The sequence below is a fragment of the Oryctolagus cuniculus genome, chromosome 17 (assembly GCF_051225735.1).
Source record: "Oryctolagus cuniculus isolate XC-2025 breed Fujian yellow rabbit chromosome 17, ASM5122573v1, whole genome shotgun sequence".
NCBI lineage: Eukaryota > Metazoa > Chordata > Mammalia > Lagomorpha > Leporidae > Oryctolagus > Oryctolagus cuniculus.
In genome coordinates this window covers 36,773,458-36,800,823 of record NC_142883.1, presented here as the reverse complement: position 1 = coordinate 36,800,823, position 27,366 = coordinate 36,773,458, and the positions used below count along the sequence as shown (strand labels likewise).

General features: G+C 43.5%; 1 protein-coding gene across 1 annotated transcript in view; it reads right to left on the bottom strand.

The window, feature by feature from the left end:
- APPBP2 (amyloid beta precursor protein binding protein 2) overlaps nt 1-24,076 on the bottom strand; it is a 74,256-nt gene extending 50,180 nt beyond the window's left edge. Inside the window, exons 1-2 of the mRNA XM_008271184.5 lie at nt 23,615-24,076; nt 1,508-1,596 (exon numbers count right to left, since the gene is read on the bottom strand). Of these exons, the coding sequence (XP_008269406.1) occupies nt 1,508-1,596; nt 23,615-23,752 (227 nt within the window). The 5' untranslated portion in view covers nt 23,753-24,076. The remainder of the gene's footprint in view (nt 1-1,507; nt 1,597-23,614) is intronic.
- Nucleotides 24,077-27,366: the final 3,290 nt, after the last annotated feature.

The window sequence follows — 27,366 nt, the reverse complement described above, 5'->3', positions numbered from 1 at the left end:
GGGAGCAAGTATTAGGCACAGCGGTTAAGTTGCTTGGGATTCCTTGCATCCCTTATCAGAGTTTCTGGGTTCAAGCCGTGGCTCTACTTCCAATTCTAGTTTCGTGTTGATGTGTACCTTGGCAGGCAGGTAATAGCTCAAATACCTGGGGTCTCTGCCACCCATATAGGAAACCTGGATGGAGTTTCCAGCTCCTAGATTTGGCCCTGTCCAGCCATAAGCATTTAGGCAGTGAACCAGGGACAGGAGATCCATCTGCCTCTTTGTGTCTTAGCTTTCCAAATAAGTAAAAAATGAACTTATGAAAAACAGTACAATGGTTTCTCAAAACAATTAGAAGCTGAATTATCATAAAGTGATTATACATCTTGGTATATAAACAAAAGAATTAAAAGCAGGGACATGAAGAGATTATTAGCATGCTCATGTTTACAGCAGTATTATTTACACTAGCCAAAAGGTGGAAATAACCCAAATATTCACTGATAAAGAAACAGATATGGGACTGGCACTGTGGTGTAGAGTAGGGTAAGCCTCCACCTGTGGTGCTGACATCCCATATGAGCACCAGTTCACATCCTGGCTGCTCCATTTCCAATCCATCTCTCTGCTAATGTGCCTGGGAAAGCAGCAGAAGATGGTCCAAGTGCTTAGGCCCCCGCACCCATGGGAGAGATCCAGAAGAAGCTCCTAGCTCCTGGCTTCTACCTGGCCCAGCCCCAGCCCCAGCCATCATGACCATTTTGGGGAGTGAACCAGTGGATGGAAGACCTCTCCATCTCTTCCTCTGCCTGTAACTCAGCCTCTCTCAAATAAATCAATCTTAAAAAAAAAAAAGAAAAAAAAAAGGAACTGGATAACAAAATATGGTAAATACAATATAACAGAATATTATCCAGCCTTTAAAAAGGAATAAAATTCTGGGGCCAGCACTGAGGCTCAGGTTAAGCCACTGTCTGCAGCACTGGCATCCCATATGGATGCCAGTTCATGTCCTGGCTGCTCCACTTCTGATCCAGCTCCCTGCAAATGCACCTGGGAAGGAAGCAGAGGATGGCCCAGGTGCTTGGATCCCTGTACCCACGTGGGAGATCCAGATGAAGCTCCCAGCTCCTGGCTTCGGCCTGGCCCAGGCCTAGCTGTTGTGGCCATTTTGGGAGTGAATTGATGGATGTAAGGTCTCTCTTTCTCTGTCTCTCCCTCTCTTTCAGTGACTCTGGCTTTCAAATAAATACATGATTCCACGTATGTGAGGAACCTAGGAGAGTCAAATTCACAGAGATGAAAGTAGAATGGTAACTTCCACCTGCAGATGGGGGATTACTATTTAATGAGTATAGATTTTTTGTCTGAGGCAGTGAAAAAGTTTTGTAAATGGACAGTGTTGATAGTTCTACAACGTGAATGCGTGAATGTATTTAATGCCACTGAACTATATACTTAACAATGATTAAAATGGTAAATTTTATGTTATATGTATTTTACTACAATTTAAAAAAAATCTTACCTTTTATCCAAAGCACGCAATACTTTAGCAAAAACTTCCAATTCACAAAACTCACTGCCCAGTTGACATAAACGTCCCTGTTGGTAAAGCTGAAATAAAAAAATGGAAAATGATGATTTTGAAGTTCTAAAATTCATTTCAATTTCTACTTTAATCATAGTTTATGAGTATAATGGATTCAATATATGACATTAAGGAATACAATTCAAAGTCAGGATGACTAGGAGGTAATATTAGGAAATACGCCTATGGTAAGAGAAATGTAATACTAGTTGAAGAAATGTCTATAATCCATATAAAAACATTTTAATACACATATATAAACACTTAGAATAATACCTAGAATATGGCAAGTACTATGAAGTGCTAAATATTTATGTATTTATTAAACACAAAAGCTATTATACTAAAAAAACTTAAAATTGTTAACCTTTTTCTTTAAACAAAACCAGACAGTTAATGGAAAATTATCAAAATAATAGCAAAGATAATTTCCAAAAAGCAGAGCTGGTCAACAGATTCCATTAGATTCTTCAGATCATCTTAAGAGCCTCAGTTCTGTTCCAAGCATGATTCTTCATAAACATCCTAAATAGAGATGGCGAGCGGTAATCCAGGATGCCAGGATTTCTAATCATGTCATCATCACTTACACAGGCTGACTTTAGAACTGCTATTTACAATAACATTTTAATACATGCTATATGTTTATCTCACAGAATAATGCACAAAGTAATAAATAATAATGTATATGGTAAAGAGATATCACTACTGCCTCCCAGGGTCCTCTTTCATCCTGCCTTAATTTTATCAAAAGCTTAAAATTTATATTCACTCTATAAATAATACAGTACATATATATATATATATGTGTGTGTGTGCATGTATTTTTTTTAAGGATTTACTTCTTTATCTGAAAAGCAGAGTTAAAGAAGGAGAGGGAGTCAGAGAAAGAAAACCTTCCATTAGCTGGTGCACACCACAATGGCCAAGGCTGGACCTGAATAAGCCAGAGCCAGGAACTCCACCTCAAGTTTCTCATGTGGGTGGCAAGAGTCTGAGCACTTGGGCCACTGTCTGCTACCTTCCCAGGAGCAGGTGCATAAGCAGAGCAACCAAGCCTCAGACCAGGGCTCCACTAAAGGATGATGGCATCGCAAGCTGCAGCTTAAGCCTTTATGCCCTAATTCCAGCCTCAGGAATTTTGCTATATTAATATGCTGCATGTTATAGGCATTTAAGTCTTAGTTCAGTTGATAAGAACATGGTTTCAAAGAGAGGACAGGCTCATTCACCAAATGGGCCCATTTACTTGACTTAGAAGGCAGAAAAAACATTACAAACTTAGAACATTCAAGCATAAATCAAGTCACAACAGAATTCAGGTCAAATTAGGCATATGTTTTAATACAAATCAAAATTAATGTTGCTAAGAAACAATATTACTGATTGTTGAAGGGCAGACAGGATGGTGATCACCACTGCTCAAGAAGGTGAGGCAGAAAAGTTATGTTCACTGAATGGCTGCAGAATCCTATTAAGAAATATTTGCTATTCTTAGAAATAATTCTGGATTTTCTGTTACAGAAAAATATGAGCTTCTGGAACTATACATAGAAAAATGCTCTAGAGCCAGTGCCGCGGCTCACTAGGCTAATCCTCCGCCTTGCAGCGCCGGCACACCGGGTTCTAGTCCCGGTTGCCCCTCTTCCAGGCCAGCTCTCTGCTGTGGCCAGGGAGTGCAGTGGAGGATGGCCCAAGTGCTTGGGCCCTGCACCCCATGGGAGACCAGGAGAAGCACCTGGCTCCTGCCATCGGATCAGCGCGGTGCGCCAGCCGTAGCGTGCCGGCCGCGGCGGCCATTGGAGGGTGAACCAACAGCAAAAGGAAGACCTTTCTCTCTGTCTCTCTCACTGTCCACTCTGCCTGTCAAAAAGAAAAGAAAAGAAAAGAAAAGAAAAGAAAAGAGAAGAGAAGAGAAGAGAAGAGAAGAGAAGAGAAGAGAAGAGAAGAGAAGAGAAGAGAAGAGAAGAGAAGAAAAGAAAAGAAGGAAGGAAGGAAGGAAGAAAGATGCTCTACTATTAATCACTGTCATTTTACTTGACTGTTAATCAATACAGAGTAACTCAGAGAAAATAAAGCTGAGAATTTATGACCAAATTCCTATTTGTGTGCTTAATGTGATAAGCTTCTAATATGGAGCAGGACAACAACACAGTTATCAAAATAAATGTATACAGGATAAAAAAAGAAAAAGAAAAAAATATATAGATATCTCAAAAAACACTAAGATAGGTCTTTCATCCACTGGCTTACTCCAAGTGTCTGAAAAAGCCAGAGGGTTGGCCAGGCTATTAAGCCAGAAGCCACACACTCAATCTGGGTCTCCTGAGTACTTAAGTCACCATCTGCTGACTCCCAGGAAGCTGGAAAGTGGAGGCAGAGCTGGGACTCAAACCCAGGCACTCTGATAAATAAAAGCAATTATATTCAAATTTATGTGTTCTGTAACTTACAGTAACCCTGTAATAACTGAACACTAGTTTATCTTATTAAATGTGATTTGAAAATAGAATTTAGGAAAGTTGCTTACCTTAGTCATGATCTAAAAATATATATTAACAAATGCCAGCATTTTTCTGTAGTCAGATATTTAATTTCTCTTGTTAAAAATGGTTTCACATATAAATCAGGGGAAAGGGTAATGATATATTGTTAACTTATCCTTACCAAGTTTTTCCAAAGAATGCAAATTAATACATTTTATGAAGCAAAGGGGTTTTTGGATACCTCTATAATAAAAATACACCTAATCTTTATAGAGATCTTCTATAATCCAGGCACTGTTCATGGTGCTTTTCATAAATAATTCATTCCATCCTTTTATCGATAAGGAAACTGAGGCATACAGGGTTAAGCCCAGAGTTGGGAAGGAGAGGTGGGAATCAGGGCTGGAAGCAGGGGAATTCAATTTCAATCCATATCATCCAGATGTGTGGTAGGAACCTAATTACTTGAGGCATCGTCACTGCCTCCCATTAGCATTAGCAGGAAGCTGAACCTAGAGAGCAACCTCAGGTACTCCAAGCGGGATGTGGCTTGCTAACTAGTAACTTAATACTATGCCAAACACCAGCCCCACTGTTAAACCCTTTTATAGAACAGAACAATTCAGAATTAATCCCTTCATACAGTCATATATCATATGAAATAGAGCATAGAGGTGAGAACAATGAGGCTCGACATTCTGTTAGTGACTCTCTTAATCAGATTTTTAAAACTTGATTCATGAGTTCATTATTACAATGTTTAAATTCTATATCCATAGAATAATGAGGCTATTAAATGTTATCAACTACTTTAAGATGCTGGTACCCTAAATAAAAACAAGTTTATTTCTAGAAGTATGCAAATTGTCTCCCACATAACAGACAATCAAAATACAATCAAAACTAGCATATTTATTATAAGATAGGCCAACCAATAGGACAAAATGGAAAGTTCAAAAACAAATCATAAGCAAAAATTGACACAAAACAAACATTTTAAAATCAGAGGGAAGAAAAATTAGTTGAGTGCATAAAACCTTGAAAACAAATATTTTTATCTGATAAAACCTAACAAAAGTAAGTTCCAGATTTAAATGCCAATAAATTAAAGCAAGGTAGTATTAAATGTTACCTGGAGCACTGTCTTTCTAAGTATTGTATCTCAAACAAAAATCAAGGGGGATAACTGATTATTTAAAAATGTAACATGTGCAGGGCCAGTGTTGTGATGCAGAGGGTTAAGTGGCCATCTGAAGTTACCAGCATCCCATATGGGCACTGGTTCGAGTCCCAGCTGCTTTGCTTCTGATCTAGTTCCCTGCTAGCGCACCTGGGAAAGCAGTAGACGATGGCCTAAGCTCTTGGGCCCATGCACCGATGTGGGAGACCTAGAAGAAACTCCTGGTATTGGCTTGGCCCAGCTCCAGCAGTTGTGGCCATTAGGATGGATGATCTTCCCCCCCCCCCCAACTATGCCTTTCAAATAAATAATTAAATCTTTAAAAGAAAAATAAGCCTAATGTTTTAGAAGCAAGGGCTTACAGGGACTAAAGTAAAAACTTTGAGGAAAATCAATGGCAGCTATTGTCAAGGCCATGGAAGACACCCTGATCGCAGAAAACAACAATGGAATAAAGATGGGAATGAAAGCCTTCCTTAACTCAAGAGATTTTTAAATTGCCAAGGCTAAGAGTGAACAGCTTAGTCTTAATAGCAAATTAGCACAGACGCTAACCTAGCTTAATTCTCAGCAACAAAAATTTATAAAGGTTTAGAAAAATCTTAATACTCATACAAACATGCACATACACAATGAAACATGTATAATACTCATGTTTGGAACTCTTGAGTTTTTAAGTCATGAAAATTTTCAGAAATGAAAAAGAGCTGTTATCAGAAAAAAATGATCATACTATAAAAAGTTTTCAAAATCTAATGCTATTATTTTTAGCATTTAATTTTTTCCCCTGATATATTCTAAATCTTTTGAGATCAGGGAACAATTCTTAATGACTTTGTTGTTTTGTTTTGAACATTTATTTTATTTATTTGAAAGTCAGAGTTACACAGGGAGAAGGAGAGGCAAAGAGAGGTCCTCCAGCCACTGGCCACAATGGCCAGAGCCACGCCAATCCAAAGCCAGGAGCCAGAAGTTTCTTGTAGGTCTCCCACGCAGGTGCAGGGGCCCAAGGACTTGGGCCATCTTCTACTGCTTTCCCAGGCCATAGCAGAGTGCTGGATTGGAAGTAAAGCAGCCAGGTCTCGAACCAGCACCCATATGGATGCCGGCACTGCAGGCGGTTGCTTTACCTGCTACACCACAACACCGACTGCTTAATGACTTTGTATTCTTGTGGTACTCACAGTCACCACTATATTAGTCATCAAAACTAACATAGTGCCTTCCACAAATGCTCCCAATGATGAATGTCAAGTGTCTCTAGTTGTAATATTCTTGCCTATAGTAAGCTGAAAACCACATAATGAATATGTTAAGGTATTTGGTGAACAGATGTTAAAATAGGAGATATCTATTTTTGTCTATAAATTCAAGCAACTATTTACTAAATTCATAGATTCTCCCTCCATTTTTATTATTTTTCTCATAAGTGAAAATTTAATGTAGCTGTCCCACTAGGTATTGGCAACAAGTTGTCTTTCATGACCCCACTTTATTAAGTTTACATTAATATTTGTTTTCAGAATTTACTACATGTGCTTGTTCCAGAGGGAGTACTATAAAAACAGGACATAAAACTGCCATTAAATCTTTCTTTTTTAGCTGTTTACAGTCTGAAGAGACAACAGTAACTGTTAAGTATATGTGAAATAAGGGTTTCAGAGTCAAATTCACCAACTTAGATGACTACTTCAGAGCTGAGACTTCTCCTGAATTTCTTTGCTTCCTTTGAGGTTCCCAGTTCAATCTAAAGGAGATAACTAACAATTTGGGTTAATTCCTTGCAACACAATGCCTATCTACCCACTTTTTAATACAAGTGACCAACACAAAATTATTCATATCTTGCAGGGTAAAAAGTACTTTGCTAGGGCTGGCGCCGTGTTGCAGTAGGTTAATCCTCTGCCTGTGGTGTTGGCATCCCATATGGGCACCGGTTCAAGTCCCAGCTGCTCCACTTCCAGTCCAGCTCTCTGCTATAGCTTGGGAAAGCAGCAGAAGATGGCCCAAGTCCTTGGGCCCCTGCAACCACGTGGGAGACCAGGAAGAAGCGCCTGGCTCCTGGCTTCGGAGCTCAGGCCGTTGCGGCCATTTGGGGAGTGAACCAACGGAAGGAAGACCTTTCTCTCTGCCTCTCCTTCTCACTGTCTGTAACTCTAACTGTCAAATAAAATAAATAAAATCTTAAAAAGAAAAAAAAAGTAGTTTGCTAAATTTTTAGTAAGCCCAAGGTTTAAGTGTACATATTCACATTATTAAAAGCCAAAAGAAACAGAATATTCAAATTGGAAGGCCACCCTTTGCTGAAGCTAAAATATGCTCTGTACTTATTAAGATGAACTTATATTTAATTACCCAGATCTTCTAATTCTATCCCTTACTGTATGGGTCAATGGCATAAGTTGCTACCACAATACAAATGAAAACTCAAAACTAAAATCTAGTTAGATGCAAGAGTTATTAATCAATGGTGCTCAGCAACACATAACTCAGTAATCTATATAAGGCATGTTCAAAAAACCTATGAAAACACACATTATCTTTTAAAAATAAATTTTTAAAAAAAATGTATTTCAGGGGTGCAGAACCTTTTTATGCCAAAAGCCATTTAGATATTTCAGGTTCCTGGCTTTGACCTGGCCCAGCTCCAGCTGTTGCATTCATTTGAGAAGTGAACCAGCAGACAGGCAAAAAGATCTGTCTCCCTCTCTAACTCTGTGTTTCAAATAAATAAATCTTTATATTAAAGATTTTATTTATTTATTTATTTAATGTGTGTGTGTGTGTGTGTGTGTGTGAGAGAGAGAGAGAGAGAGAGAGAGAGAGAGAAAGGTCTTCCATCCACTGATTCACTCCCCAAAAGGCCTCAACAGCCAGAGCTGGGCCAATCTGAAGCCAGGAACCAGGAGCTTCCTCTGGGTCTCTAATGTGGGTGGCAGGGGCCCAAGCACTTGGGCCATTCTTCACTGCCTTCCCAGGCCATAAGCAGAGAGCTGGATCAGAAGACGAGCTGCCAGGACACAAACCAGTGCCCATACAGGATGTCGGCACTGCAGGTGGAGGCTTACCCTACTACGCCACAAAGCCGGGCCCCCAAATAAATTAATCTTTTGTTTTATTTTGTTTTTCTAAAAGATTTATTTTATTTACTTGAAAGAGTTACAGAGAGAAGCAGAAATAGAGAAGTCTTCCATCCTCTGGCTCACTTTCCAGATGGCCGCAACAGCCAGAGCTTCACTGATCCGAAGCCAGGAACCAGGAGCTTCTTCTAGGTCTCCCACATGGGTGCAGGGGCCCAAGGACTTGGGCCATCTTCCAATGCTATCCCAGGTCATAGCAGAGAGCTGGATGGGAAGAGGAGCAGCCAGGACTAGAACTGGGGCCCATATGGGATGCCAGCGCTTCAGGCCAGGGTGCTAACCTGCTGCGCCACAGCACCGGCCCCCCAAATAATAAATAAACAAATCTTAAAGAGAACAAGCAAGAAAGAGTGAGCACATGCAGGGACTTGAACCAGGCACTCCAAATATGGACACACTAGAATTATTTTTCTATATATACAAATACATACAAATTAGATTTTCTGAATAATTCTACAAATTATTTTTCTAGATCTACTAATGAGATGTTACTATTTTAGAATTAGTTATCAGTCTTAGCTTTTTACTTTTTTAAGTGTGAAGAATTAGGATGGTCTAAAACAATTTAAATATCAATAGCACCAACGTTTCTTTAAATATTCTCAATGTTTTTGAAGTTGGTAGTTTCATTTGCTGAAGTAGGAGGTAGCCAGTCAGTGGTAAAAGTATAATTTCTCTATCTCAGTTTTTGGTCTGCTAGATTCTCCCACAGGCCATTTATATTTTCTTAGAAACAGTAAGTTTTCCAGCCTGATTAGTGTGGCATTATTCAAACTATTCTACATCTTAAGAAACCTAATAGGCCGGCGCCACAGCTCAATAGGCTAATCCTCCGCCTAAGGCGCCGGCACACAGGGTTCTAGTCCCAGTCGGGACACCAGATTCTGTCCCAGTTGCTCCTCTTCCACCAGTCCAGCTCTCTGCTGTGGCCTTGGAGAGCAGTGGAGGATGGCCCAAGTGCTTGGGCTCTGCACCCGCATGGGAGAACAGAAGCACCTGGCTCCTGGCTTCGGATCAGCGTGGTGTGCCGGCTGCAGCGCACCAGCTGCAGTGGCCATTGGGGGGTGAACCAACGGAAAAGGAAGACCTTTCTGTCTGTCTCTCTCTCTCACTGTCCACTCTGTCAAAAAAAAAAAAAAAAAAAAAAAGCCTCATAATCTGTAATTTAAGAAACTCATTTTCTCCTTTCCATTTTATCTGTGGTTTTCTTTTTCATCCCTAATTTTGAGACTGAGCTCTTTCCCATTATTTTTTATTTAAATAGCCGGTGAATTAACAATATGGCTAGCTGAATTACTTGCTTTTTAAGCAGCCACTTGACATTTTCTTGCTGTCAAAAAAAAAACTGTTAGAGCAACTTTGCGTCCCACACATCTTCTTCCTAAAAATTTCATTTTGTTTTTAAAAATTATAAATACATTTTCTGCTTGATGAAACAATATATGATCCTAAAAATCCAAGTATTAGGAAAAGATAGATAATATATTAAAAGCAAATGACTATAATCCTACCTTTTGAGAAAACATCACTAAGTTTCTTGTATTCCTCAACTGTTATTTTCAATGCATACAAAGAAATATACATATATATAGGGCTGACGCTGTGGCATAGCAGGTTAAAGCCCTGGCTTGAAATGCCAGCAACCCATATGGGCGCTGGTATTGGTCCTGGCTGCTCCTCTTCCAATCCAGCTCTCTGCTATGGCCTGGGAAAGCAGTAGAAGATGGCCCAAGTGCTAGGCTCCTGCACCCATTGGAGACCCGGAAGAAGCTCCTGGCTCCTGGCTTTGGATCGGCGCAGCTCTGGCCATTGCAGCCATCTGTGGAGTGAACCAGCAGATGGAAGACCTTTCTCTCTGTCTCTCCCTCTCTCCATCTGTAACTCTCTAAAATAAATAAATAAATAAATAAAATAAATCTCTTAAAAAAAAAAAAAAAAGTAAAGCTCAAGGGCCAGCGCTGTGGTGTTAATAGGCTAAGCCTCTGCCTGTGGTGCCAGCATCCCATGTGGGGCACCGGTTAATGTCCTGGCTGCTCCTTTTCCCATTCAGCTCTCTGCTATGGCCTGGGAAGCAATGGAAGATGGCCCAAGTGCTTAGGCCCAGCACCTACATGGGAGGCCCGGAAGAAGCTCCTGGCTCCTGGCTTTGGATCGGCACAGCTCTGGCTGTTGTGACCATTTCAGGAATGAACCAACAGATGGAAGACCTTTCTCTGTCTCTTCTGTCTGTAACTCTCTCTTAAATAAATAAATAAAATCTAAAAAAAAAAAACCAACTCAATAAATTCTTACAAAGTGAACACACATGCAACCAGCAGTTAGATAATGAAGCAGAGTATTACTGGAATCCCAGAAGGCTTCTCTCGTGTTACTGCAGTGACTACCTTAACTACCAACACCTTGGATTAATTTTTCCTGTTTTTGAACTTTATGTAAAAAAAGCTTGCACTATAAAATCAGTTTACAAACTACAAACCAAGGTTCCCTGGGGCACTTCAGGATATAAAAACATGTATAGGCTAGCACTGTACCATAGCAAGTTAATTCCTTCAACAGCTACACTCCAGCTGGAGTATCGGCTGTTCCACTTCCAATTCAGCTTCCTGCTAATGCATTTGGGAAAGCAGATGTCCCAAGTGTTTGGGGTCCTGCTACCCATGTAGGAGACCCAGATGAAGTTCCAAACTCCTGACTTCAGCCTGACCCAGCCCTGGCCATCACGATCATTTGAGGACTTAACCAGAAGACAGAAGATCGATTTATCTTCCTCCTTCTAACTTTTTCAAATAAATAATCTTTTTAAAAAAATGCAAAAATTAACATGGAACAGGTAACAAGGGTGATGGTGTCTTATCTGGTTTCAAGGTGTTGAAATGCTATACAGTATTTGGGGCCGGCGCTGTGGCGCAGTGGGTTAATGCCCTGGCCTGAAGTGCCAGCATCCTATATGGGTGCTGATTAGAGTCCCAGCTGCTCCACTTCCGATCCAGCTCTCTGGTATGGCCTGGGAAGGCAGTACAAGATGGCCCAAGTCCTTGGGCCCCTGCACACACATGGGAGACCCGGGGGAAGCTCCTGGCTCTGGATCGGCGCAGCTCTGGCCATTGGGGCCAATTGGGGAGTGAACCATCAGATGGAAGACCTCTCTCTCCCTCTCTCTCTGTATAACTGACTTTCAAATAACAAATAAATAAATCTTAAAAAAAATAAAGAAAAAAATGTTATACAGTGATCAAAACACACAAACATCCCATTAGTAACTGTGGTTATTTAAGAACGAAATACTATTATTTCTCTATAATATTTTTTCACTTAATTTCTGTGAAGACTTCAATTTCACAGAACAATTATTTGGACCTCACTACTTAGTATAAAGAATTGATATTTATTTCTTTTGGCCTGAGGGTACCACAAAGCAACTGCTGGAGGGACAAAGTTTGGGAGTCTTGGCTATCTACAGTAATCCCAGCTTATTCACAGGAGAGACATCCCAAGACCCTCAGTGGATATGTGAAACTGCAGATGGATTTTTCCCTACATGCCTTGTAGCATTGCTATATAGTATCAAAGTTCATATGTCCTCCCATGTATATGCTCCAGTGCCTCCCTTCATCACTACTCTTGTACTCTGGAACATTATGAAGTAAAATAAAGGTTATTTGAACAAAGCACCAGGACAGTTAATCTGATAACTGAGAAGGCTACTAAGTAAATAAATGGCTGGGGTAGCAAACAACGCACAAGCTAGACAATGGAATGATTCACATCCTGGGAAGGATGGAAAAGGGACAACACCAGATTTCATCACAATACTCAGAATGCTGTACACTTCAAAACTTATGAATTGTTTACTTCTGGAATTTTCCATTTAGTATTTTCAGACCACAAACGACCAAAAGTAACTAAAATCACAAGAAGTACAACTTCAGATAAGGAGAGACTATATTATGTATATATGTATTCTGTGACTTTACGAAGAGTGACAAAGAAGGAGAAACAGAGAGAGAGCTCTTCCATCAACTGGTTCACTTCTCAAACACCTCCAACAGCTGGGGCTGGGCCAGGCTGAAGCCAGAAGCAAGGAGGTACGAATTCCCTATGGGTCCCTCACATGGTGGCAGGAACCCAACCACTTGGGTCATCATCCACTGCTTCCCAGGCATATAGCAGGAAGCTAGATATAAGTGTAGCACCTGGGATTCACACCAGGCATTCCACAATGGAATGCAGGCATCCCAAGGGTGGCTTAACCTAATGAGCCACAACTACCACCCACATCCCATATTTGAACATTGGTTTAGTTTCCAACAGCTTCCTGTTAATGCTCAAGAGAAGGCATTGGAGGATGGACAGAGTACTTGGGCCCCTGACAAACATATGGTAGATGTGGAAGAAGTTCTAGATTCCTGGCTTCAGCATGGTCCAGCCCAAGCCATTACATCCATTTGGGGAGTGAACCAGAAGATGGAAGATACCACTATGTCTGTCTGTCTGTCTGTCTGTCTCTCTCTCTCTCTCTCTCCCTCTTCCCCACTCCCCCCTCCCTATGACTTTGCCTTTCAAATAAATAAATAAATCTTAAAAGAAAAAAAAAAGTGAAAAGGCATAGTCCAGCAGGAAAAGAGGCATATAATCAATGGAAAAGATGTTCAATTCCACTCCTATAAAACCAAATTTTAAATAGTCATTAAATTATTGAAACTATACTAGTATATAATTATAATCCCAATCTATTTGGTAGACGATAAGTAATTTTTATAAAGATTTATTTATTTGAAAAGTTGAGTTACAGAGAAATCTTCCTTCTGCTGGTTCACTCTCCAAATAGCCTCAAAGGCCGGGGCTGAGCCAAGCCAAAGCCAGGAACTCCATCCAGGTCTCTTATGCAGGTGGCAGGGCCCCAAGCACTTGAGCCATCTTCTGCTGTCTTCCCAGATGCATTAGCAGGAAGCTGGAACAACAATGGAGCAGCCAAGACTTGAAAGTTTGCATTGCAGGCTGCTGCTTAACCTACCACACCACAATGTTGGCCTGAAAGGTGATTTTTTAAATCAATAAATCTTTACTCAAATAAAGGAAATTTTTTTCTAAAACTATTTTTTTCCACATTGAGATCAGCAATCTATGTGCAAATGATTTTTGTAGATAGTATACCCCTCCTACAGAAAAGTTACAAACCAAAATCTTATCTTTGACCTTCCCTATGGTACTGCTGTCAGTGCCAAAACTGTATTACCTTAATTGTTACAGGTAGGTAACCAGGAGAAGTCCTTCTGGGTGTCTTTTTCTTCATGACTGGCATGGCTGATACTATATTTGAATTTGCACTTCAATTGGATATCCTCAGATGCTTATTGGTCATTCATACTTGGCTGTTCAGGTCTTCTAGATATGGTCACCTTTTTCATACATTAGATTTCTCTGCATTAGGAAACTTGCCCTTTACCTATCAAATGCCATTTGTATAGTATTTTCAAAATGTGCTAATATTTTCTCCTTATTTTTAACGTATTCAAATGTATCCATTTTTCTTTTTTCATCAATGATTTTGGTTTTATATTTGGAAAAGTCTTCTCCACACCAAAATGGTATTACAAGGTTGACAAGATGTGTTATCAGCAGACTTTACTTCTTACATTACTGATCTGTATAATGTCTGATGTTTTTATAATTTGCAAATTCTCTTAGAAACAAAATATCTAAAGAGAAATTTCAGTCATTTCTGAATACAAGATACTGACAAAATAATTAATTCTGGTAATTAAGATTTCAGCAGCCAAATTTAAATATTCAACTTATTTGGAATTCATTTTGATATATAATTTTTTTGTTGTTTTTTTGTTTTGTTTTTTGTTTTGAAAGGCAGAGTGGACAGTGAGAGAGAGAGAGACAGACAGAAAGGTCTTCCTTTTCCATTGGTTCACCCCCCAATGTGTGCTGCAGCCAGCACACCACACTGATCTGAAACCAGGAGCCAGGTGCTTCTCCTGGTCTCCCAAGCGGGTGCAGGGCCCAAGAACTTGGGCCATCCTCCTCTGCACTCCCGGGCCACAGCAGAGAGCTGGACAGGAAGAGGAGCGACTGGGACAGAATCTGGCATCTGGACTGGGACTAGAACCCAGTGTGCCAGCGCTGCAGGCGGAGGATTAGCCTAGTGAGCCGCGGCGCCGGCCTCATTTTGATACATAATGTGTTTTTTCACAGTCAAGTTACCCAAGGCATTTTTAAATTTCTCCCCCAGATCTGAAACATAATAGTCTCATAATTTTATCATGCAGTATCCCCCCCCCAATTTATTTATTAGAAAGGCAGAGTTACAGAGAGAGAGTGGGAGAGACAGATTTTCCATCCACGGTTTACTCTCCAAATGGCCACAACAGCCAGGACAAAGCCAGGAGCCTGAAGTCCATCTAGGTCTCCCAATTTGGTGGCAGGGGCCCAAGTATTTGGGCCATTCTCCACTGCTTTCCCAGATGCATTAACAGAGAGCTGGACTGGAAGTGAGGCAGTAGGAACCTGAACCCATGGTCAAACAGGATGCTGCCATTACAGGAGGTGGCTTAAAGTTTTCCAATGTTTGTTTCTTTCTAAACTGTTATGGTCTATAAATCAATTTGTCTCTGTAGTTCTTGTGCCAATTCTATACTGTTAGGAAAAATATGTAGCTCTAATAAACTTGTAGCTAATATACTTTACTGTCTTAAAATGCACATCTCTCCTAAGTAAAACGGTACTTCAGAAAAGTTCATTATAGGGGTTGGTGCTGTGGTGTAGCAGGTAAACCCGCCACCTGCAGCCCCGGCATCCCATATGGGCACCAGTTCGAGCCCCAGCTGCTCCACTTCCATTCAGCTCTCTACTATGGCTTGAGAAAGCAGCAGAAGATGGCCCAAGTCCTTGGGCCTCTGCATCCACGTGGAAGACCCTCAAGAAGCTCCTGGCTCCAGGCTCTAGATTGGCCCAGCTCTGGCTATCTGGGGAGTGAACCAGTAGGTGGAAGACTTTTCTCTCTTTCTCTCGCCCTCTCTCTCAAATAAATAAATCTTAAAAAAAAAAAAAAAAAAAAAAGTCATTGTAAAAATGAAAACAAAAGAAGTTTACTTTCACAGCAGGCATTTGGCTCAAAAGATGTCCATTTCAGAGTACCTCAATTTGAGTTCTGGCTCTGCTTCCATTTGCAGCTTTTTAAAATTTATTTTATTTGAAAGAATTATAGAAAGAGAAGGAAAGACAGAGACAGATCTTGCATCCACTGGTTAACTCCCCAAATGGCCACAACAGCTGAAGCCAGAAGCTTCATCTGGGTCTCCCATGTGGGTGCAGGGGCCCAAGGACTTGCAACAGAGAGCTGGATCTGAAGTTGAGCAAACAGGACTCAAATTGGCACCCTTTTTTTTTTTTTGACAGGCAGACTGGACAGTGAGAGAGAGAGACAGAGAGAAAGGTCTTCCTTTGCTGTTGGTTCACCCTCCAATGGCCGCCGCGGCCGGTGCACCGCGCTGATCCGATGGCAGGAGCCAGGTATTTATCCTGGTCTCCCATGGGGTGCAGGGCCCAAGTACTTTGGCCATCCTCCACTGCACTCCCTGGCCACAGCAGAGAGCTGGCCTGGAAGAGGAGCAACTGGGACAGAATCCGGCGCTCCGACCGGGACTAGAACCCGGTGTGCCAGCACTGCAAGGCGGAGGATTAGCCTAGTGAGCCGCAGCGCTGGCCTAAATTGGCACCCTTATGGGATGCCAGCACTGCGGACGGTGGTTTAACCCGAGGCACCACGATGCTGGCCTCCAAATGCAGTTTTCTGTTAATACATATCCTGGGAGGCAACAGGTGAAGACTTAAGAGTTTGGGTCCCTATCAACCAAGTCAGAGACTCAGACTGAGTTGCTGGCTCCTGACTTCATCGCTCAGTGCAACCCCAACTATTGTGGACCCATACCATGGTACCAGTAGATGGCAGAGAGCAATTTCTCTCTTCATCTGCCTTTCAAATAAATTTTTTGAAAATTTTTACAAATTTATTTTGATGCAAATGCAAATTTAAACTACGAAATTTCTTCTTAATATCTATTTCCCATAAACATTTTGAAGATCCTTTATAATATGCTCCAAAACTTACTTAGCTCACTTATTCAGAGGTAATTAGTTCCTCCAGATGAACTTTATATTCAACCATTTTCCTATACCAAATAAAATTCTGAGATTCTAATATAAATTATGATAAACTCACAGCTTAAAGTGAGATGAGCTAACATAGGAAACATCAAAAGATTTGCAAAAAAATGGAATTAAATATGAGTTTATTTGGAAGCAAAAAAAATCATTTTGATAATATGTAGAAAATAATTATGAAATACTATGTATGAATTTCAAAGATTTTTCTTTTTTTTTTTTTAAGGTATATTTATTTGAAAGACAGAGTTACAGAGAGATGCAGAGACAGAGAAAGAGGTCTTCCATCCACTGGCTCACTCCACAGATGGCCACAACGGCCAGAGCTGTGCCTATCAGAAGCCAGGAGCCAGGAGCTTCTTCTGGGTCTCCCATGCGGGTGTATGGGCCCAAGGACTTGGGCCATCTTCTACTGCTTTCCCAGGCCATAGCAGATCATAGCTGGATCAGAAGAGGAGCAGCCGGGACTAGAACTGGCGCCCATATGGAATGCCGGTGCTTCAGGCCAAGGCTTTAACCCACTGTGCCACAGCACCGGCCTTCAAAGATTTTTCCACCAAAATAAACTCATACTTTTGATTCATTTTTTCTGTAAATTTTTAAAGTTTCCTTGTATTTGGAAAATATTATCTTCCCAGGCCGGCACTATGGTGTAATAGGTAAAGCAGCCACCTATAGTGCCCAAATCCCATATGGGTGCCAATTCAAGTCCTAGCTGTTCCACTTCCCATCCAGCTCCCTGCTAATGTGCCTGGGAAATCAGTAGAAGAAGGGCCAAATGTTTGGGTTCCTGCATACACATGCGAGACTGGGAAGAAGTTCCTGGATCCTGGCTTTGGATGGGCACGGCTCTGGTCATTGCAGCTATTTGGGGAGTGAACCAGGGGATGGGAGATTGATTGATTGTGCGTGCGCTCTCTCTCTCTCTGCCTCTCTGTACTCTTTCAAATAAATAAGTTAGTCTTAAAAATATATTATCTTTCCATCCAGATACATGGTACGGCCAGCTCTCTATGTTTTTCATGTTCTTTCCCCAATTCCCCTGGTAAGTTTGAGTTCTCATCTTACTGAAGTCTAACAGTTCTTAATACGAAAAGGACATTAACTGTTCAGTTATTAAATATGTTGCACATTGGGGCAGGCACGTGGTGTAGTGCTTAAGATACCACTTGGTAGGCCTAGGTTCAAGTTCCTACTCCACTTCTGATGTCAGCTTCCTACTAATGAATACCCTGGGAGACAGCAGGTATTGGCTTAAGTATTTGTGTTACCACACACATGGGAGACCTTGACTGAATTTCAGGCTCCTGGCTTCAGCCAGCTCCAATTCCAGCTGTTGTGGTCATCTGGGAAGTGAGCCAGCAGATGAAAGGTCTCTGCATCTGTCTGCCTGCCTTTCAAATAAAGATTTAAAATTAGAATATATTGAGGCCAGCGCTGTGGCATAGTAGGCTAAGCCTCCACCTGCAGCGCTGGCATCCCATATGGGTGCAGGTTCGAGTCCTGGCTGCCCACTTCCAATCCAGCTCCCTGCTAATATGCCTGGGAAAGCAGAAGATGGCCCAAGTGCTTGGGCCCCTGCACCCACATGGCATACTTGGATAAAGATCCTGGCTCAGGCTTCAGCCACTGCAGCCATTTGGGGAGTGAACTAGCAGGTGAAGACTTCTCTCTCTCAGTCTCTCCCTTTAAGACTGAAAACACCACACAGACCACATTACTTAAAAACTTCACCTAGTCAAAACTTAATTCTGGCAAAGTTTGTATTTGGATCAGGGCACAAAGTAGACCATTAGACAGTCAAAACAAAACGATCATAAACTTCATTCTTGAAAGATCTTAGCCCTCAACACTACTTGCTTTCACTTTGTATATGATTTTATAATTCTTCAAATTCACATTACCTAACTTCCTTACCAAATGGCTGAACACTTCTGGAGAAAACGCATTGAAGATCAAAGTTATTTTTAATTTCCTGGTTTGTTGTTTTTTTTTTTTTTTTTTTTTGACAGGCAGAGTGGACAGTGAGAGAGAGACACAGAGAGAAAGGTCTTCCTTTGCCGTTGGTTCACCCTCCAATGGCCGCCGCTGCAGCCGGCGCACCGCGCTGATCCGATGGCAGGAGCCAGGAGCCAGGTGCTTTTCCTGGTCTCCCATGGGGTGCAGGGCCCAAGCACCTGGGCCATCCTCCACTGCACTCCCTGGCCATAGCAGAGAGCTGGCCTGGAAGAGGGGCAACCGGGACAGAATCCGGCACCCCGACCGGGACTAGAACCCAGTGTGCCGGCGCCGCAAGGTGGAGGATTAGCCTATTGAGCCACGGCGCCGGCCTAATTTCCTGGTTTTTTATTCCATCATCTATATACTGTCTGTGAATTCTTCTATACATTTTTAGTCAGCTTCCCTTCCCATATACCTTATTAGCTATTTCCAACCACCATTTAGCCTTTCTACATAAAAGTTACTGCTTCTATCCCTTACCCTTACAAATATCCCCTCCTAACTTGTGGCAATCATCCATTCCAAACTTACCTATACTGACTCTTTCGGATCTTAGAGGAAAAAGTATTCTTTCTCCAATTCCAATCCAATACTTTAATTTATCGACCGTGAAACAAGAAAAACAAAAAACCAGCAAGACTCATTAATTAATGCTCCTGTTCAGGAACTCTGCTCCATAATTTATTTCCCATCTAACCTGTACAATCTCTTGGTTTCTGTCATCTAGCCAACAAATGTATTTTAAGATCTCCCAAACTTAAAGAATCACTTCATATTTTACCTTTTCTACTTACCAACCTTCTTCCTTTCCTTCTTAGTGAACAGTCAACATTCTACTTCTTTACCTCCCAATCATTCCAAACCTCCTTTCCTAATGCTTTATGGCTGTGTGGTCATCTGAAGCTATTTATCAAAATTAACACAGTGACACAGGACTACAACCAATGAAGAAAATGGAGAAACTTTTGATTCCACAAAAACCACAATCTTGTCTATGAGTATTGACAGAAATTGGACTACAAGAGAAATCTGACTGCGTTTCTCTGTGGTGCTAATGTGAAGAAGAGGGGAAACTACGTAAACAGTAAGCTGCCTAAAATTTTTACCAACGTGAGCAGGGGATGAGTATCTTGCACCTATCCATGTACTTAAAGTGCTTAAGAATCACATTTATGTGCTGATACAGTATTTTTGTAGATTTATTTATTTGAAAGGCAGATTTACAGAGGCAGAGGCAGGGAGATAGAGAGAGAGGTGTCTCCCATCCACTGATTCACTCCCCAAATGGCCAGAGCTGCACTGGTCAGAAGCCAAGAGCCAAGAGCTTCTTTCGGGTCTCCCATGTGGGTGCAGGGGCCCAAGGATTTGGGCTATCCTCCACTGCTTTTCCAGGACATAGCAGAGAGCTGGATAAGAAGTAGAACAGCCAGGACTCTAACTGGAAGCCATATGGGATGCCGGCACTGAAGGCAGCAGCTTTACCCACTAAGCCACAGCGCCAGGCCTGGTGATATAGTATTAAGCCTGGTTACTAACATTCCCTTCACTCTATTAACTTCTATAGGAACTAAATAAAAACCTAGTCTACAATGTATTTTTTTAAAAGATTGATTTTATTTATTTGAAAGAGTTACAGAGAGAGGCAGAGACAGAGAAAGAGGTCTTCCATCCGCTGGTTCACTCCCCAGATGGCCGCAACGGCTGGAGTTGTACCAATCTGAAGCCAGGAGCTTCCTCCTGGTCTCCAATGTGGGTACAGGGGCCCAAGGACTTGGGCCATCTTCTACTGCTTTCCCAGGCCATAGTAGAGAGCTGGATTGGAAGAGGAGCAGCCGAGACTAGAACTGGCGCCCACATGGGATGCTAGCACTTCAGGCCAGGGCTTTAACCCCCTGCACCACAGCGCCAGCCCCTACAATGTATTTTTTTAAACTCATCTACTATATCTAGTTTTAGCATCTTTTAAAGCAAAAACAAACAAAAAAAATACACAAGGAACTCAAAGACTAAATATTGGGTTTTGAGACCTTGACTCAACTACTTAACTTTCTCACCTATAAAACAGGGTTACACTCTACTGTTCAGTTTAATTGTGAGGATGAAACAAGGTAACAAATGTAAAAGCACTTAGGGGACTGGCAGTGGAAAATGGCTCAGGTCCTTGGACCCCTGCACCTGTGTGGGAGATCTGGAAGAAGCTCCTGGCTCCTGGGTTCAAATCAGCTCAGCTCTGGCCACTGTGGTCATTTGGGGAGTAAACCAGCGGATGGAAGATCTCTCTCTCTCTCTGTAACTCTTTCAAATAAGTGAAATAAATATTAAAAAAAAAAAAAGCACTTAGCACAGTTTCTGGCATATATTAAATACTCTCTTTCACCTTATCATAGTGCCAAAGTTCCAATAAGCATACAAGAAAGAGTAAAAGTGTATCCAAAAAAAAAAAAAAAAAAACCCGAAGTATTAACTTTGTGAACCACAGAAAACATGACAAAAGCACCATCTGTTCAAATGAAAAACTTCCATTAGAAACAAGTTAGAAGCCAGCATTGTGGTTTAGGAGGTAAAGTCGCCGCCTGCGATGATGGCAGCCCATATGGTCAAAGGTTTCAGTCCTGGCTGCACCACTTCTAATCCCCTGCTAATGTGCCTGGGAAATCAGCAGAAAATGGTCCAAGTGCAATGGGCCCACGCCATCCACGTGGGAAACCCAGATGAAGTTCCTGGCTTTGGCTTAGCCCAGCCCTGGCCACTACACCCATCTAGAGAGAACCAGTGGATGGAAGATCGATCTCTCTTTCTAACTCTGCCTTTCAAATAAATACATAAACCTTAAAAAAAAAAAAAAAATAAGAAGAAACAAACAAAAGTCAGTAGAAGACATGGGAATAGTTTGAGGGAAGTCAACTAGTAAATTGCTCTAAGGTGTACAGATTAATATAAGTTAATAAAATGCGGAGATAGCACACACCAGCTGCCAGTAGTGAGGTTTAAAAAGACAACCTAATTTGTCCTGCTTTAGGAGGAATGGACAGTAACTTCAATATACAAAATTTCCTTTGATGTACACAAAAGTCAATCAATGTAGGCCGGCGCCGCGGTTCACTAGGCTAATCCTCTGCCTAGCGGCGCCGGCACACCGGGTTCTAGTCCCGGCTGGGGCGCCGGATTCTGTCCCGGTTGCCCCTCTTCCAGGCCAGCTCTCTGCTATGGCCAGGGAGTGCAGTGGAGGATGGCCCAGGTGCTTGGGCCCTGCACCCCATGGGAGACCAGGAAAAGCTCCTGGCTCCTGCCATCGGATCAGCGCGGTGCGCCGGCCGCAGCGCGCCGGCCGCAGCGGCCATTGGAGGGTGAACCAACAGCAAAGGAAGACCTTTCTCTCTGTCTCTCTCTCTCACTGTCCACTCTGCCTGTCAAAAAAAAAAAAAAAAAAAAAGTCAATCAATGTATCAAAGGGAACTGGAACAGAGGGAGGGTTTTCCCTAAATCTAGTAACAATAGTAACAGGCATAGGGCCCTCCGCTGTGGTGTAGCAGCTTAGTGACTAAAGTTGCAGCCCCTGCAGTCCATAGGAGCGCCAGTTGGTATCCAGGCTGCTCCACCTCTAATCCAGCTCTCTGCTAGCGCCTGAGAAAGCTGTAGAAGATGGCCCAAGTCTTTGGGCCCCTGCACCAGTGTGGGAGACCAGGAAGAAGCTCCTGGCTCCGGATCAGCTCAGCTCCAGGCATTGCGGCCAATTGCAGAGTGAACCAGCGCATGGAAGACACCTCTGTCTCTCTGCCTCTCCTTGTCTGTGTAACTCTGACTTTCAAATAAATAAATAAATATTTAAAAGATAATAACATGCATGACTAAAACGAAGCTCCTTCAAGTTTTTAAAGGAAAAAAAAAAACTTTAACTGCTAGAATCGGTGCCAAACAGCTGGATTTAGTAAAACACAGCAAGTCAGCTGCTAATTCTGAAAAAAAAAAATTATTCAAAGGGTGTAGAAAGTGGGCAACTTTCCCAATAAAACCGCCATAAAAACACTATACTTATATAAGAACGTACACATCTGTTGAGTATCAATTTACATTATTCTAGCCAACTTACAAATCAAGAAGAAGTACTTCAGAACTGAAAAATAAAGCACATTCTACTTCTGGTCACATTTTGCATGATGGCTACTGGAGACTGGGAGTTGTCCACCCCGATTCCAGGCAAGAACTGAATAATAAAACCAGTGTTCACATTCAAATGTGGGAGGGGAGAGGAAACGGGAGGCTCTGCGTCCCTAAGTTCTCCTCCCTCTCAAAGCACTGCACAAACAGTCCACGTCTGAAGACACTCACCCTTGAAACTCCTTGGACAGTGGCTTGAGAAAACTTGCTGCTCAGATTTTTGAGGGGGAGCACTTTAGGAATGCTACAAGTCTGCGACTTTCAAATACGCGGACATAATTTAAACTACGTACACCCCCCCCCCCCAGAATTTTTCCTCCCTTCCTTTTCAGTGAATCAACATTCTCACAAGAGGAAAATCCCCAACTATAAATTTTAAAAAAACCGAAGCCTTAAAGAACGTGCAAATCAAGCACAAAGACTTCCAATAATCCCTAAAACTCCCTCGCGACTGGGAAGTGAAAGGAGGAACGAAGGACAGGACATTTAGGGAAGGAAAAGGCGGCGAGATGAGAAAGTAGGAAAGGGCGGGAGGAGGAGCAGAGCAGCAAGTCCAGCTGATGCTGACACAATTTGGGAGGAAAATACTCCGAAGACACAGGCCGGGGGTGAGGGGCACGGGGCGCAACAGAGGAAGTCCCCGCACAAGGCCTACCCCCGAGGGGGTCCGCGGTCGAGACGGGACACCTGAAAGGGGGCCAGACTCATCAAGAAGAAAGATCGAGGTCCCCCAGCGAGGAAGGCAGAGGACGTGGCGATACGGCATCTCTACCCCCGCAAGGCGGATGCCTCGAGAGCGCTTAGGCTACGCGGCGTGAGGGGTTAACCGCAGGGGTTCGCAGACGTGGAGGGGGTGCGGCCCCGGGGGTTGCGGCAGGAGAGCCGGGAGCAGGCCCACGGTCCCTACCTTGTAGTAAACATCGAACTGGATGTTCTCGGGCAAGGAGCGGATGTCTCGGCGGGAACGGATGTAGTTGTCCACGACAGCGGAGATGGCGGTGTTATAGAGAGTCTCTGGGATCCACTCTAGTTCCACGGCCGCCATCTTCCTTCCCTCCTCCTCCGCCTCCTCCGCCTCCTCCTCCCGAAGGCCCCCGCCTCCCTCCGTAGCGAACTCTTCTGCGGCCCCGGAGGATTCTGAGGGCGGTGGCAGCCACGCGGGCACACGGCAGAAGGGCACGGCCGCCCTGGCACCTGCGGGAGCGCGCCTGGGGCCAGCGGCGGCGGACGCAGGCCTAAGCTACGAACGGGACAGGGAGCACCCGACAACAGGGCCGGAGCCTCACATTCCGGGTTTAAGAGGAACCCGGGTTCCGTCCCAGCGCCGATCTCTGCAGGGGCGGGACTGCGTGTGCGGCGTCATGACGTCAGAGCGCGCCGACGCGCCGGAGGGAAGGAATGCGGCAGGCGAGAAACTTGGGGAGAGGAGGGAGCTCTCTCGCACAGGGAACCTGTTTTCCGAGAGGTCCTGGAGTTCGGCGGCGGCAGACGGAGTTTTTACACGGGGAGAGTTTGTCACGGGGTTTTAAAATCGGTCTGGAGCCGTTCGGGCGCTCCGGCCCGGCCCCCTCCGTAGGTCCCGCCTCGGGCTGTACTGAGGCTCAGGCCGAAGTTGGGATCCTCTGCCCGCAAAGGTGCACAGTTAAACCCACCCTGGAAGTTACCTGCGAGCGGTGGGGAATTCGCGCGACTCCACAAGTGCTTTATCTTACGCTCCAGCCCTTAGCCCGAATTCAGAACCCGCTTGCTTCTCGTTGTGTACCTATTTGCCTCCTTTGAACTTTTTACCATGTCTCGTCATCCAAATACAATTTAGACATTTTTATAAAGCCAAAATAAGTCCTGCTCTAAAAGGAAGGTTAGCTTGATTATGGAATGACACGCAATGGTGAGAGGAAAGAAGACTAAGTGGGGACTGTGATAGCGCTTAATGGTAAGATAGAAAAGGTTTCCCGTTTTCTCCCAGAGTGGTACTTCTGGTTCGAAGGTACTTATTTCAGTTCCTTTCCTTCCTCAGCCTGAACATCTTCTATTCATGTAATTTCATCTTGTAAGCCTGCAATTTGAAGAATTTGATGCAGCCTATTTCTGTTCCAGGAACTTAATGAAATTCTGGCCATAACTTTGAGTGACACTAGCCATCTTATTGGCACTCCTAACAGTTGAAACCCTGAATATGACAATAATAGTGTCTTGATGTTTAGAGATAAAGGGATTGAAAATTTACTCTTCTGCCTGATATTTCAGTGCTAAATGGTTTAGAATTCAGTGGAAACCAGAGAAGCACATTTAGTCTTTCAGCCTACATACATTTTTCTGTAATCTGGACATTTAGGAAAGCTGTAATTGGTCTCAAGAGTTGCCAGATTTAGCAAGCAAAAAATACAAATGCCCAATTATATTTCAATTTCATATGAACAGTGAATGGTTTTTAACTGCATCTAACTGTTCCGTACAATAGTTAAAGACATTTCATTTTGAGTCTCATAAAGACATCATTTGGGTCAGCAAATCCTGTACCAAGAGTTCTCAGACACAGATCCTTTTGAATCTCTGGTGGACGTTTGGGTCTCCTCCCCACAAAAGATGAGTAATTATCCTTTATCCATGCGAACGTTGAAGAGGACATACTTTTTTTTTTTTTTTTTTTTTTTTTTTTTTTGACAAGCAGAGTAGACAGAGACAGAGAAAGGTCTTCCTTCCATTGGTTCACTCTCCAAACGGCCACCACAGGTGCGCGCTGCACCGATCCGAAGCCAGGAGCCAGGTGCTTCCTCCTGGTCTCCCACGCAGGTGCAGGGCCCAAGCACCTGGGCCATCCTCCACTGCCCTCTCGGGCCACAACAGAGAACTGGACTGGAAGAGGAGCAACCAGGACAGAATCAGGCGTCCCAACCACGACTAGAACCTGGGGTGGCCATGCCGCAGGCAGAGGATCAGCTAAGTGAGCCACGGCACCAGCCAGAAGAGGACATACTTAACACTGAAAAATAATTACATGTTCATCTGAAATTCAAATTTAATTGAGTGTCTGTATTTTATCCAGGAACCGTACCTTGAGGGATGCACTGAGTCCCTGAAATTGAATACAGATGTTCTAGGACGTTTTGCTAAATCAGGACCTCAACTCTAGTTTGGTAAACAAGTAAATTATGTGTTAGGGGCTGACGCTGTAGCACAGTGGGTTAAAGCCCTGACCTGAAGCACTGGTGTCCATTATGGGCGCCAGTTCTAGTCCCAGCTGCTCCTCTTCTGATCCAGCTCTCTGTTATGGCCTGGGAAAGCCCTAGAAGAGGGCCCAAGTCCTTGGGCCCCTGCACCCATGTGGGAGACCCGGAAGAAGCTCCTGACTCCTGGCTTCGGATAGGCGCAGCTCCAGCTGTTGCAGCCATCAGCAGATGGAATACCTCTCTGTCTCTACCTCTCTCTGTAAATGTCTCTGTCAAATAAATAAAATAAATCTTTAAAAAAAGCATGTTAGACACACATATTGTTTGCTGTATGGAACTTAGATGCTGGTGGGCACACTTAAACATTTAAAAATACTAGGCCTATGGCCGGCGCCGCGACTCACTAAGCTAATCCTCCGCCTTGCGGCGCTGGCACACCGGGTTCTAGTCCCGTCGGGGCGCTGGATTCTGTCCCGGTTGCCCCTCTTCCAGGCCAGCTCTCTGCTGTGGCCAGGGAGTGCAATGGAGGATGGCCCAAGTGCTTGGGTCCGGACCCCATGGGAGACCAGGAGAAGCACCTGGCTCCTGCCTTCAAATCAGCGCGGTGCACTGGCCGCAGCACGCCAGCCGCGGCGGCCATTGGAGGGTGAACCAACGGCAAAGGAAGACCTTTCTCTCTGTCTCTCTCTCTCACTGTCCACTCTGCCTGTCAAAAAAAAAAAAAAAAAAAAACCAAAAAACTAGGCCTACATTGTGGCACAGCTGGTTGTCACGGCTTGGGAAAACTGCATCCCACATAGCGGTGCTGGTTCCAGTCCCAGATGTTCTGCTTCAGATCCAGCTCCCTACTAATGTGCCTGGGAAAGCAGCCAACAATAGATCAAGTGCTTGGGTCCCTGCCACCCACATGGGAGACCTGGATGGGGTTCCTACTCCTGACTTCAGCCTGGCCCAGGCCCGACTGTATAGCCATTTAGGTAGTGAACCAATCAATGCTAGATCCTGTCACTCTGCTTTAAAAAAATAAATAATCTGGCCGGCGCCGTGGCTCAACAGGCTAATCCTCCGCCTGCGGCGCCAGCACACCAGGTTCTAGTCCAGTCAGGGCGCTGGATTCTGTTCCGGTTGCCCCTCTTCCAGGCCAGCTCTCTGCTGTGACCCGGGAGTGCAGTGGAGGATGGCCCAAGTACTTGGACCCTGCACCCCATGGGAGACCAGGAGAAGCACCTGGCTCCTGGTTTCGGATCCGTGCAGTGCGCCGGCCGCGGCGGCCATTGGAGGGTGAACCAATGGCAAAGGAAGACCTTTCTCTCTGTCTCTCTCACTGTCCACTCTGCCTGTCAAAAATAATAATAATCTGTCAAAAAAATAATAATCGTTTTTAAACATTTAAAAAATGTGTATAGAAGTAGAGGTTGCCACAGTAGTTAGGCTTGGGATGCCCACATCCCTTATCAGAATGTTTGGTCCTGCATCCGGCTCCACTTCT